At 48.0% G+C, this 11,866-nt stretch overlaps 1 protein-coding gene across 2 annotated transcripts; it reads left to right on the top strand.

Annotated features, from left to right (window-relative positions):
- Window positions 1–381: 381 nt before the first annotated feature.
- On the top strand, window positions 382–10,389 carry ldlra (low density lipoprotein receptor a). Of its 2 annotated transcripts, XM_084036800.1 has the most exons (18): window positions 382–607; window positions 3,645–3,770; window positions 3,874–3,996; window positions 4,105–4,485; window positions 4,578–4,700; window positions 4,779–4,901; window positions 5,050–5,169; window positions 5,263–5,388; window positions 5,963–6,134; window positions 6,218–6,445; window positions 6,554–6,672; window positions 6,770–6,909; window positions 6,998–7,139; window positions 7,588–7,725; window positions 7,849–8,175; window positions 8,275–8,349; window positions 8,443–8,606; window positions 8,705–10,389. In XM_084036800.1, the coding sequence occupies exons 1-18, from the start codon at window positions 523–525 to the stop codon at window positions 8,759–8,761; spliced, it is 2,769 nt and encodes a 922-aa protein (XP_083892926.1). In that variant the 5' UTR covers window positions 382–522; the 3' UTR covers window positions 8,762–10,389. The 2 variants fall into 2 exon arrangements, with proteins under 2 accessions (XP_083892926.1, XP_083892925.1); XM_084036799.1 differs by having other exon boundaries at window positions 4,578–4,901.
- The last annotated feature ends 1,477 nt before the right edge of the window (window positions 10,390–11,866 follow it).

The raw sequence follows: 11,866 nt of genomic DNA, 5'->3' as shown, positions 1-11,866 counted from the left end.
TTTAGTCCCTGATAGTCTATAATATTGCATTTTTAAAATGAATACATTTTCCCCCTCAGAATATTTCCACTTGACTCCATCCTTAATCTTGACCTTGGTTTGCCGTTGGGGCCCCTGACTAACACTCATCCTGGCCCTGCACATGAAGTTATTCAGCCCCCAGGGAATGAAACCCATGAATGTAACCTGCCTACTGTATGTCCCGCCTCTCTGAAAGGGTTAAACTCATAGTAAATCCATCTCCACGGAGGCTCCACCTCCCGATTGTTGGGTCTGTTTGCCTCAGGAATCACACCACTCCAGATCCCGCCTTCCCCCTTTTTGGGCCCCAAAGGGGCCCCTCCCACCCCTCGACCACATTGAAATGGGTCTGATGTTGTCAAACAGTACAGTGTGCCGAGCATCCCTCCTCTGATCTCCTAACAGCAGCATCTCTTCTACAGCAGGAGGCAACGCAGTCAGATTACTCACCTCCCTTATAATAAACCTCACCACAGGTTCGAGCGCCGGGCTGCAGCGTTGATGCGTCTTCTAGCGCGGCTGGGAACCATGGGGCGCCCGCCTCACGCCTCATTGTTGATGCTCCTCTGCACCCTTCTTCAAACAAGTAGGTTTCTTTCGTTTTTAACTCAGAGCCCGCGCGTCTTTAATTAGCACTGTTTTGAAGGTGGCACCCGCCTTCAAAACGTGCCAACAACATAAACGTGCTTCATGTCAATTTAAATGAGGTTCAGATTTGTTTTAGAGCAGGTATTGCGTCGGGGTCCTCTGACAGCACCGGATGCAAGGTGATGAGGAGGGGGGGGAATTATTCCCAGAATGTAGGTCAAATCTCTCCGCTGCCAGCGCGCGCTCACCTCAGAGCTCCCCATCATTTAACAAATCCTCTCTATGTCATCTTTTTTTTAAATTCACTTACATATTTTTTCTTTTTTTCTTTGACTTTAATCCTTGCCGTGTTTGTGAATGAAGCCCGTTTTGTGTGCGTCTCCATTCAGCCCGCAGCTGCTGCAGCAGCCAATGAGCGTTGAGCGGCGTGAATGCCGTCTGCGCGTGAACGCGCAAAGCGGGGTTTCTGAAAAGCCGGTTTTGAAGCCATTCATAATGTGGGAATTGGCGCCACTTGCATTTAAATGACTGCATCTATCATAGGACATTTTCCCCCCCAGCATTAGGCTATTGTGTTTGTTCCCACATGATGCAATATCCAACCCCCCCTCTCTCCCATCTTGTTTCACCTGGGACGCCCTCATGTTGAAATGGATGGGTAGCCTTCCAACTCGTCCTCCAGTGCAAACACAGACATGGTCCCTAGCCAGCATTCCTAGATTTTTGGAAGCAAAGTCCCCGTCAGACCTGTTCCTATATACGTTGGTGCTGGGAAATGGTGTGTGTGGTGAGGCGTGTTGGAACTGGTTGGTTGTCACCCGTCCACATTCACAGAGACATGTGTAGCTCTGAAACGTGTCCTGTGCCCCCCCCATGTTGCAAAATGTTGGACATGTTCTGACAGAGAGAGGGGGGGGGGGGGATCTTAAGAGTGGCCCATTCTTAAAAAATGGATTTCATCTCGTTTTAAAGGTCTGATCAGCTGATAAGAGTATTAGTTTCCTGTTCCCTCTGATCCCCTTCCAGCCAATCGACCGGACACACCCAACGTCACAACACCAGGAAACAAACCTAAATATGAGCACATTTGTTGTTTTTCCTCAGCATCGATTTGTACCCAATCAACCCCGGGTTGTCTCTCTGACCTCACTCAGCAAACCGTGAACTCAGGTTTGGGTAACATGGTTTACGGGAATTGAAAACTATCTATAAATTAAAAAGCTGCACCACTCGGGGGGGAATCAGTGTTTGAAATCTACCTGAAAGTGTTTTTTTCCGATATATATAAAGGATATCCCTTTGATGGGTACAGGGAACTGATAACCATGTTTATGGAGAGGGCAGTAAACAACGCAGCCATAAAGATATGATCGGCTTAACAGTCGGTAGTAGATTTACTTCACGGTGTGCTCATTGACTCATGTGAAATACTACATTTCCTCTACCTGCAGAAAACTAAATAAAGCCTCTCCTTGTTTAGCATCGGCCATGACCGACGGCACCAGATGTTAGACTCCACCATGAAGCTGTCAGCCATAGTGATGCATGATTTATGATTCATCTCACCCCCCCAGTCCGCTCTCATAGGGCAAAAACGTATGACAACGTAAATACGTACACATGGTCACGCCTCCCTTTCAGAAACAGGTGGCCATGCAGGGTTCGGAGCCCCCCGGGGGCCAGAGAGAGGAAGGGCCTCCAGCACCTTTTCATGAAGTGCTGTCACTCTGATGTAGTCTAATTACTCCTTCTGGTTCAGCGGCTTCATCGGGTCCATTAAAGATGGGGGGGCGACTCTCTATCTGCGGCATATAAACTCGTTCCAAATGAGGCGTATTCCAACCAGCGCACAGGGGAAAATGGGATTTCTATTGTGCTATTATCAACTTGCCATATCGGGCAGCTCCCTGATAACGGCTGATAAATGCAGGCGTTCACACAGTAAGCAACCCTGTTTGACTCGCGGTTTAACCCTTTATCTGAAGTTACACATGCAGCAACAAGCATGTGTGTGTTTGGTCGTGTGTGTGTGTCATATACCTCCTCCAGCAACATATTTATCAGCGTCTTTGACCTACTGTCAGCTGCATCAGCCTGTAGTTACTACGGGGCCCAGTGCACGCTAGTTGCTAGTTATGGTGCACCATTAGGCGAATGTATGTTTTACCAGCAATGTGTGGGATTTTACAGCCATGTTGGTTACTTTGGTTGTTGTATTGGGAGAGCTGAGCAGTCAAAGAGAAAGCTATCTAACTTTCATGATTGGCAAAATGTTCTTTACAACTGACCAACGTGGCACAATTCAAACATCTCTCGCCAGTGTTTTTCTATAATACTTTCCACAGGAAGGGGCGGGTCTTCATCTCTCTAGAGACTTGACATTGGACACCTTCAACATGTTCCCCGCCAATCATCTTGTGTATCTGTAGATGAACAAAATACCAAAGAAAATAATTATTGATTGAGTTATCAGGTAAACTTTAAAAAAAATTGTAATGTGTCCAATAGTTTTTATGATTTATGACCAAATACCTGATCGTGTCCAGATGATAACCATAGATTTGCAAAAACTCTCGCGAGACTCGCGGGCCGACGATTTATCTGACCCTAACCATTCGAGGATAAAGCCGTAACCTCATCCATCTCGCGAGAGTTAACATTTAGCTAATGACGTTCCCATGAGCCTCAGCTCTTTAGTACAACGAAACGGCTAACAGCCACGGTAACGCATCTAAGAAGGTGAGCATGGTTAACATTACAGCTACTAAAACACCAGCATGTTCACATTTACACCGTGTCGTCATGCTAGCGTTAGCAGCTAGCTCAAAGCACAGCTGCACCCAAGTGCAGCCTCTGAGCTGCTAGCGTGGTCCTGTTTAATTAGCAGACGTTTGAGTTATTCTCCGTGACCTCACTTGTTCTCATGTGCAGCCCGTCTGTGTTTACGTGAATTCTTTCCGTGTTCGGCGTCCTGACAGATAACTAAAACAAAGGCCCTTTTAGCTGAACTGCGTGTTTACATCTGTCTCTCGTAGACGCGCTGACCACATGCGGGCCCGCGCAGTTCCAGTGCGGGAACGGGAAGTGCATCACGGCCAGATGGGTGTGCGACGGCACGGACGACTGCGGAGACGCCACCGACGAACTCCCTGCTACCTGCTGTGAGTATCTCGGCCTGACCTGGACCTGTCATTGCTTCACACACCTGTCAACCCAACAGGCCCTCAGTGTGAGATGATGATACAGTATGTTTTTCGCTTCCAGTGGCCAGAACGTGTCAGCCCACACAGTTCAGCTGCGCCGACGTCCTCAACCAGTGCGTGCCGAGCACCTGGCGCTGTGATGGAAAAGCAGACTGCGAGAACGGTGCTGATGAACAGAGCTGTGGTAAGATTAGATTCATCCTCTCTTACTGCTCCCAGAATGCACCTCTCCCCTGCACCTCCATCCTTCCTCCCTGCCCTCAACCGTGTTCATGTCCCGTCTCCTCCGCAGCGCCGAAGCTGTGCTCAGACACCGAGTTCCGCTGCAAGAGCGGCCAGTGCGTCTCGTCCTCCTTTGTTTGTGACGACGAGGCCGACTGCCACGACGGCAGTGACGAGGCCGCCTGCCCGGCCGTCACCTGCAGCGCCACCTCTTTCCAGTGCAACAACAGCGTGTGCGTGCCCCGCCTGTGGGCCTGCGACGGCGACGTCGACTGCTCCGACGGCTCCGACGAGTGGCCCCAGAACTGCGGCACGAAGGCGCCCGCCTCGGCCCCGGCCCACCAGTGCTCGAGCCTGGAGTTCCGCTGCGGCAACGGCGAGTGCATCCACGGCAGCTGGAGGTGTGACGGAGGAGCCGACTGCCTCGATCGGTCGGACGAAGCCGACTGTGGTGAGTGCCGTGGCACGATTCTCCTTCCTCTCTCGATCGCATGCTGCCCTTTTTCCAAATCGCTGAAACGTCTCCCTGTTGCGTCCCTCCAGCGCGCGCCACCTGCCGTCCCGACCAGTTTGAATGCGGCGACGGCACCTGCATCCACGGCAGCCTCCAGTGCAACCATCAGTACGACTGCAGGGACAGGAGTGATGAGACCGGCTGCGTTAATGGTACGAAACCTCCCTTACCCTTCTCATCTTCGGGCACATGCAAAACCTCTCCTCCTAACCGAGTCTTTTATTCCGCAGCGACCCACTGCGACGGCCCAAACAGGTTCAAGTGCCGCAGCGGGGAATGTATCAGCATGGAGAAGGTGTGCGACAAGCGGCGTGATTGCAGGGATTGGTCAGATGAGCCTCTCAGGGATTGTGGTGAGTACAGAAGCCTCCCATCCATAACTGTCGGGTTAATTACTACTTTTATGCATCTAATGGGGGTTTCTGCAGCTTGAGAAGTTACCGTAAATCCTCAACAAAGAAAGATGGCAAACCCCTTTTTTCTTCTTCCTCCCCCTTGCAGCCTCCAACGAGTGCCTGTACAGCAACGGCGGCTGCTCTCATATCTGTAAGGACCTGAAGATCGGCTACGAGTGTTTGTGTCCTGCTGGTTTTCGCCTAGTTGACCAAAAGCGCTGCGAAGGTAACAAACGATGTTGCAGTCTGTTTAATCTGATGCAAAGCGTTTCCATGTCACTCTCCTACAATTCTTTTTCTTCCTTCTTCTTTGTATCAGATATCGACGAGTGTGCCAACCCGGACACTTGCAGCCAGATCTGCATCAACCAGATCGGCAGTTACAAATGCGAGTGTGAGGAGGGATACCAAGTTGACCCGGCAACCAAAGCCTGCAAGGCCGTCGGTAAATATTACCCATCTGTGTCGTTACAGCAACAGTGCGAAGTCCAAGGACGATGACTGGCCTCCTCAGATTTTGTGTGGTTTGGCATTGTGGGAGACAGGATGACTATATTTATTTATTTGTTTATTTCGGGCATGTACATTAAGTCATCATCACACATCTTGCTCACATGAATACACATGGCCGAAAGGGAAAGCGGGAGAAGCCGAGGCTTATCTAGTCCCGCCCCCATTAATATGCACAGTATATTGATACTGTGCATCACTTTTGATAAGTTTCAATGGGGCTCAAACTCTGTGAAGAAATCCCAGTGATTTGCTGAACTTATAGAAGAGAAACTACAACAAAAATATTGATCTCATCACGCTAGTATCGATCCAATACCAATACTCACCTTGGTATCGACACTATGGATATTTGGATCCATCCGCCCACCCCTAGTGTATTTGTTCACGATCACAGCAGGAAGTCAAAAGCCAAACCAAACACTAAGGATTTATGTGATTTATTAGAAACAAATGATTCCTGAAACGGACCTAATAAAACCAAATCCCTGTGTGCTCTGATGTCGTAGGTACGATCGCCTACCTTTACTTCACCAACCGCCATGAAGTCAGAAAGATGACCTTGGACAAAAGTGAGTACACCAGAGCGATCCCCCGTCTGAAGAACGTCGTGGCTCTCGACATCAACATCCCCACCAAAGACATCTACTGGTCGGACATCTCCCAGAAGAAGATCTACAGGTGAGCGACAGTGAAATCACAGTGAAGGTGGTGTTTAGTGTCCTCGAACGCTGCTCGACGCCAGCTCTTCTCTCTCCGTCCAGAGCGCCGATGGACTCTGCCGAAGACCCCGCTCATCACAGCGTGGTGATCGACAGCGATATCGACGCCCCCGAAGGCATCGCTTTCGACTGGATCCATGGCAACCTGTACTGGACGGACAGCGTTCGCAACACCGTCTCCGTGGTGACCGCCGATGGAAGCCGCCGGAAAACCCTCTTCCACCAAAACGTATCGAAGCCTCGCTCTATCGTGGTCGACCCCCACAGCAAGTACGTCTCCCAGCACTAATGAGGACTCCCTGTCTTCTTCATTTGTGTGCAGGTGTTAATTTCAGTATTAATTTACAATTTATTTACAACATATCTCTGTCCTCCCAGCTTCCTCTACTGGACTGACTGGGGGAATCCCGCTAAGATTGAGAAGGGGGGTCTTAACGGAGGAGACCGCACCGCTCTGGTCACTGACAATATCGTGTGGCCTAATGGAATCACACTCGGTAAACTTTCACGTCTCTGGTTTTGTTTAACTATTCATGTAAATACCTGTGGTTTGACCCGCTGACCTCCCCCACCCCCCGCCTGCTTCCTCCCCAGACCTGTTGAACCAGCGGCTCTACTGGGTGGACTCTAAGCTGCACACCCTCTCCAGTATCGACGTGCAGGGCGGCGGCCGACGCACCCTCATCGTTGACGAACACAACCTGGCTCACCCGCTGGGCCTCGCCGTGTTCGAGGTAGACGTTCACCACTTGATAAACGTCAAACACGTAAACGTCAGTGTTCCTCTTCTGTTCTCAAGCTTTGCTGGTTTTGTGCTTCTAGGAACGAGTTTTCTGGACAGACATCAGCAACAACGCCATCCTCAGTGCGAACCGGCTGACGGGTGATGACATCACGCCGATGGCTGAGCACCTGTCGTCGCCAGACGACATTATTCTCTACCATAACCTCAAACAGCCGGCTGGTGAGACACGCCGCCGCCACTTACTTAATGAGCTCGCATCAAATCCAGACCCATTTGTTTGCATATCACATCATTATTGATTCATTTGATAAAATATTGAAAGGAGGCCAAACATTGACATTCACTGCCAATTCGGTGAGGGTTCATATCAACACAGCTGCACCAGAGAGTCTGCAATAAAGTGGTGCTATTCATTCATCGGCATTAGTCTTTTGATTGCTTCATAATGTCTTTTGGAAAGTATCACTCAATGGCAACACCAGATCACACTAGTATTGTACGCTTAGGCCCCTCGAACCCACAAGTTCCCAACTCTCTACTGGGAAACAATGTTGTTTGGCACAAAATGGAATAATTATTGGTTTTGTGTTGGGTTTTCTAATCCTAGAAAACTGCACTAGTTTGGTGAGCTATGTGTCTGAAGTAAAAGTCCTCTTTTGCATTGCAGGAAGGGATTGGTGCCAGGTATCCGCCTGTGAATTCTTGTGTCTGGCAGCTCCTCAAGTGGGCCGACACCCCCCCAAATACACCTGCGCCTGTCCAGATAACATGATGTTAGCCAGGGATATGAGGACGTGTGTACCTGGTACGTCAACGATCACAGACTCGATATGAGAATAATATTGAGAGGAAAAATACACGATTCCTGTCTTCTAAATAGAATCTTTGATTGGTTCTCATCTCTGACTCCTCCTCTGTCCCCCCCCAGCTGTGCCAACACCTGCAGCTTCTGTGCAGCCTCGAGCTCCAGACACCACCGCCGCCCGTCGGGCCCCTGTGTCACCCAGCACCACGCCTCAGCCCCGGGTCCACACCACCACAGCACCCGTCCTGATCACCAGCACTGCAGCCAGGCCAGCGCAGCCTACCACCAGGCCTCCAGTGAGGTCCACCACCAGGCCTCCAGTGAGGTCCACCACCAGGCCTCCCGTGAGGTCCACCACAGCTGAACCAAGGACCCCATCCTCCATGCCGGTGACCCCGAAGATCCCCCAGACAGCCACGGGGGCTCCGGTCACTCCGGTCACGTCTCCAGGCAAGCCTCTACATATTTCATATATAATTTGTTTTGTTTGAGTGTCTTGTCATCTCCGTAGATCATTTACTTATTTTCTCGTGTTTACCTTTCCGTCAGATTTCCGACATGGATTCGCTGCAGCTCTACCAAACGCCGCGTCCCCGATAGCTCTCTATATCGCGTTGCCTCTGGGTGAGTTGCTTCGCCGGCTGCTGCAAAAATACCCCACAAATAATTTGCAATAATACAAGTGTCAAGCATGGTATCTCTCTCCGCCTCGTGTAGCGATCGTTTGTCTGGTGGCCATCGGCAGCGTGCTGATATGGAGGAACTACAGGCTGAAGAACACCAACACCATCCACTTTGACAACCCCGTCTATCAGAAAACCACCGAGGACCAAGTGCACATCTGGCGGAGCCACAGCCCCGATGGTTACTCCTACCCAAAAGTGAGTGTAGCTTGAATTCACTACATTTGAGTTGTAATCAGCACACGCCGTGCTAAAGTGTTATGTCTTGACATCCGTTTTGTTTACTTTCCCATCAGAGACAAGTTGTGAGTTTGGACGAGGAGGCAGACAATCCAGCCTTCACAGAAAACTGAAACCCGTGGGAGTGGAAAGAGGAGCCTCGATGATAAGCTAACGTGGACGCCCTTCTGTATTTACTGTATTTACCTCACACAGCACAAAGATATGGAAGTCAAAGCCAGTATCAGAACCACTATATCCTCACAGACAGCAAGTGCTCTTCAGCAGAGAAAAACAAGTTTGACAATCCATTACGCACCAAATCGTGCCAAATCTGCAGATGACGGACAACTTTTTTTATTTTACTTATCGTAATCCTCGTGTGTGTAAGGTAGTGCTGTAAATATCATTTATTTTAGTCTGACCAAGAGACATTTTCATAGCTTGTTTCCTTATTTTGTGGCCACTCTTGTGTCTGTGTTGGCAACCATGTTAGCTTAGCTTAGCACAAAGACTGTTGGCAAAGGGAAACTGCTACCAAGGTGAACATTGTAGTTTTTACACTTTTTTTGTTCAGAGGTTTTTTTGTACAGAATTTATTTTTAAAAAGTGTATAAGTGAGCTGTTTACTCTTTCCAGTCTTTATGCTAAGCTAAGTTAACCGGCTGCTGGCTTCATCCACGTTAACGAACCGATATGAGAGTCGTATCAATCTTGTCGTCAAACTCTTGACCAGAAAGCAAATAAGCTTATTTCCAAAACCGTTGCTGAGATTATGAACCTGGACCCAGGAGGCGGTTAACTCACCTCGGCATTAAGCGCTTCGCTTTAACGTACAGACATGAGTGGGATATATTGTCTCATCTAACTGTCTGCTAGGAATATATTTCCCCAAATTTCTCTCAAGAAAATCTGACTTTTATCCCAAGATAAACACGAGAGCGGATGTAAAGCTGAGCATACAGCGCCTGAACGGTGGCTAATAATCACAAGAAATCCGGTTTAACCAGTGGGATCCTCAACGATGTGTGTGTGATTGTTAGTGAAACACTAGCGGAGCAACACAAATATCACCCAAAGTGACCTTAAGACATTGCAGTGGTTATCCTCGATGAATCGGCCCTGTTTTGATTTCTACACACCGCCACATGGCCTCAATGCGGGAGTCTTCAGCAGCTCCCCTCCGTTTCTCCTGTCTGTGAACCCATCTTTTAAATGTTCCTCCCCTACGCCTCTCTGGGGAGGACCAGCATTCCTCAAGAGCCAAAAGGCTTTGATGCAACCACGTGCAACCAGTGGGGTCCCGCACGTGTACATTAGCATCCTCCCCCGGGACCAGAACCTGGACTCGCCTCCAGCATTCCTGACAAAAAAAGAGAGCCATGTGCTTTATTTGAGCCCCTTCCCTTGCATCGCTGACACGTGTGCCTTTTTAACGACGTATTATGTTCACATGTTGGTGGTCGAGCCCTGGACATGTAGCGAAATCCTCGTCTGTTTACAGTGAATCGTTTGTGATGTCGGATTAATGACCGTTTGTCAGGCTTTGAGATAGAAACCCTTCGAGAAGCTGTATATAATGTCATTTTTTACATTCACCGACTAACGGCACAGATTAAGCGTGTAAATATAATGTTGATAAATGTAAATATTTGTTCAGTTTTTTTGTTTGTTTTGGGGGTAATAATGTGAGTGTTCTAGACTTTGTTGTAAACTTTAAACATTGTACATAAATAAATGCTTTCTATTTATTATAGAATCACACCTGTCTGGTTCAGTTTTTCATTCCTGACTTGTTAAGTTGATTCAGACTCGACGCTCTGGTGTTGAAATGCTGCTTACAGTATGTGGCAGATGGGAATAATGTACGCCTGCATGTTCCAGTGTTTCCATCCAACAGCTTTGGTATGTAGACATGGCAGAGAACGTGAAGCCAGGCTCCCCCCCCTCTCTTTTTAGGGGGGCGCGGGGATGTTTTGCAGTTCTTCTATGGAAAACGAAACCTCCTTCCTAGAAAGTCAGGCCGTGACATTGAAAAGGCCAAACCACACATTTTCTTAGAAACTCTCCATCGCCGTGAGACCGCGGAAAAGGGAACGTGAGTGGGAGGAAGTCTCCCTCTATTCAATGAATAGTTGTATTAACCCCATGTAGAGCTGGAGGGTTTTTACACAGTTTATACAGTCAGAACATAATCTGCACGTTAATAAATCTCATAATTCAACATATATTGTAGCTTTTGTTGCAAGCCAACAATATAGTGTAGCTCAATAAACATGATTATGAGTATGTTGCTTTAACAAACAATTTTACATTTTTAAATAAAACAGTTTTTTAATTTATTATTTTTATTTAAAAGCAGGCTAAGCTACAACAACACAACACGAGAGGGGAAACAAACCGCTTGGTGACCCTGCAGATCTGTGGTCAAACCCGACGGGTCTGTCATGTTCAAAGTTCAAGGCCGAGGGAGAGTGGAGGCGTTGAGCTGATAACACAAGGCTAACAGATGCAGTGGCACATGTGAGCGAACATGCAGAGATGAAAACAAGCGGTTCACGTCACAGATATGATTATTAATGCAGCTACATCCCAATGTGTTTTTGTTTGACTGCAGAGAATATCAGTTTTTCGAAGAAAAGCTTCAACTGAATGCTTTTGACATCATTAATCATTAATTCCACCACGGCATGCTGGGTAATTCCAGTTACCACCACGGATGAATGGAATGAAATCTGATTTGGTATCTTCTTTGTTTACATTTCTTCTTCCTCTTCTATGCATTATGCAGATTTTTGCTCAGTCCCATGAAATTCACAGGACAATTCCCCGAAGGTTCACATGATGTTTACGACATGTGATCTCCCAACATGTGAGGGTACGACATCGCTGCTCACCTGAGCAACAAAAGCAACCAGCCGCTGACCTTTGCTCGGCCTGCGTTTTGTTTTTGAGAGGCCGCCCACCGTTTGGGGGGCGTTGTGGAGGATCTGTTGTAGGTATTTGCCATGTTTGGAGTGTGTGTGTGTGTGTGTGTCGGAGCAGTCTGTCTGCTGTTTGTGGGTTTACGTTTTCACTTCATTAATGCCTCTTTCTGTTGTAACAGTAAATAGTCTTCATTCATAAATGCAATAAAATAATGAAATAGACTAAATAATAGACAAGAAAACCATTGCAAATAATTAGAAAAGATCTATTTTGTGGTTGATGACATTTTGTTGTCACAATGTAATAACATG

Source organism: Eutrigla gurnardus (genome assembly GCF_963514095.1).
Source record: "Eutrigla gurnardus genome assembly, chromosome: 20".
NCBI lineage: Eukaryota > Metazoa > Chordata > Actinopteri > Perciformes > Triglidae > Eutrigla > Eutrigla gurnardus.
This window is presented reverse-complemented; position numbering and strand designations above follow the sequence as displayed.

What these genes read in the sequence shown, in the direction of transcription:
- ldlra (XM_084036799.1), top strand. Translation starts at nt 523, where the DNA reads ATGCGTCTTCTAGCGCGGCTGGGAACCATGGGGCGCCCGCCTCACGCC. An exon ending in GTGGTCGACCCCCACAGCAA is followed by an intron (nt 6,446 to 6,553) that starts GTACGTCTCCCA and finishes CTGTCCTCCCAG; the next exon opens with CTTCCTCTACTGGACTGACT. An exon ending in TAACCTCAAACAGCCGGCTG is followed by an intron (nt 7,140 to 7,587) that starts GTGAGACACGCC and finishes TTTGCATTGCAG; the next exon opens with GAAGGGATTGGTGCCAGGTA.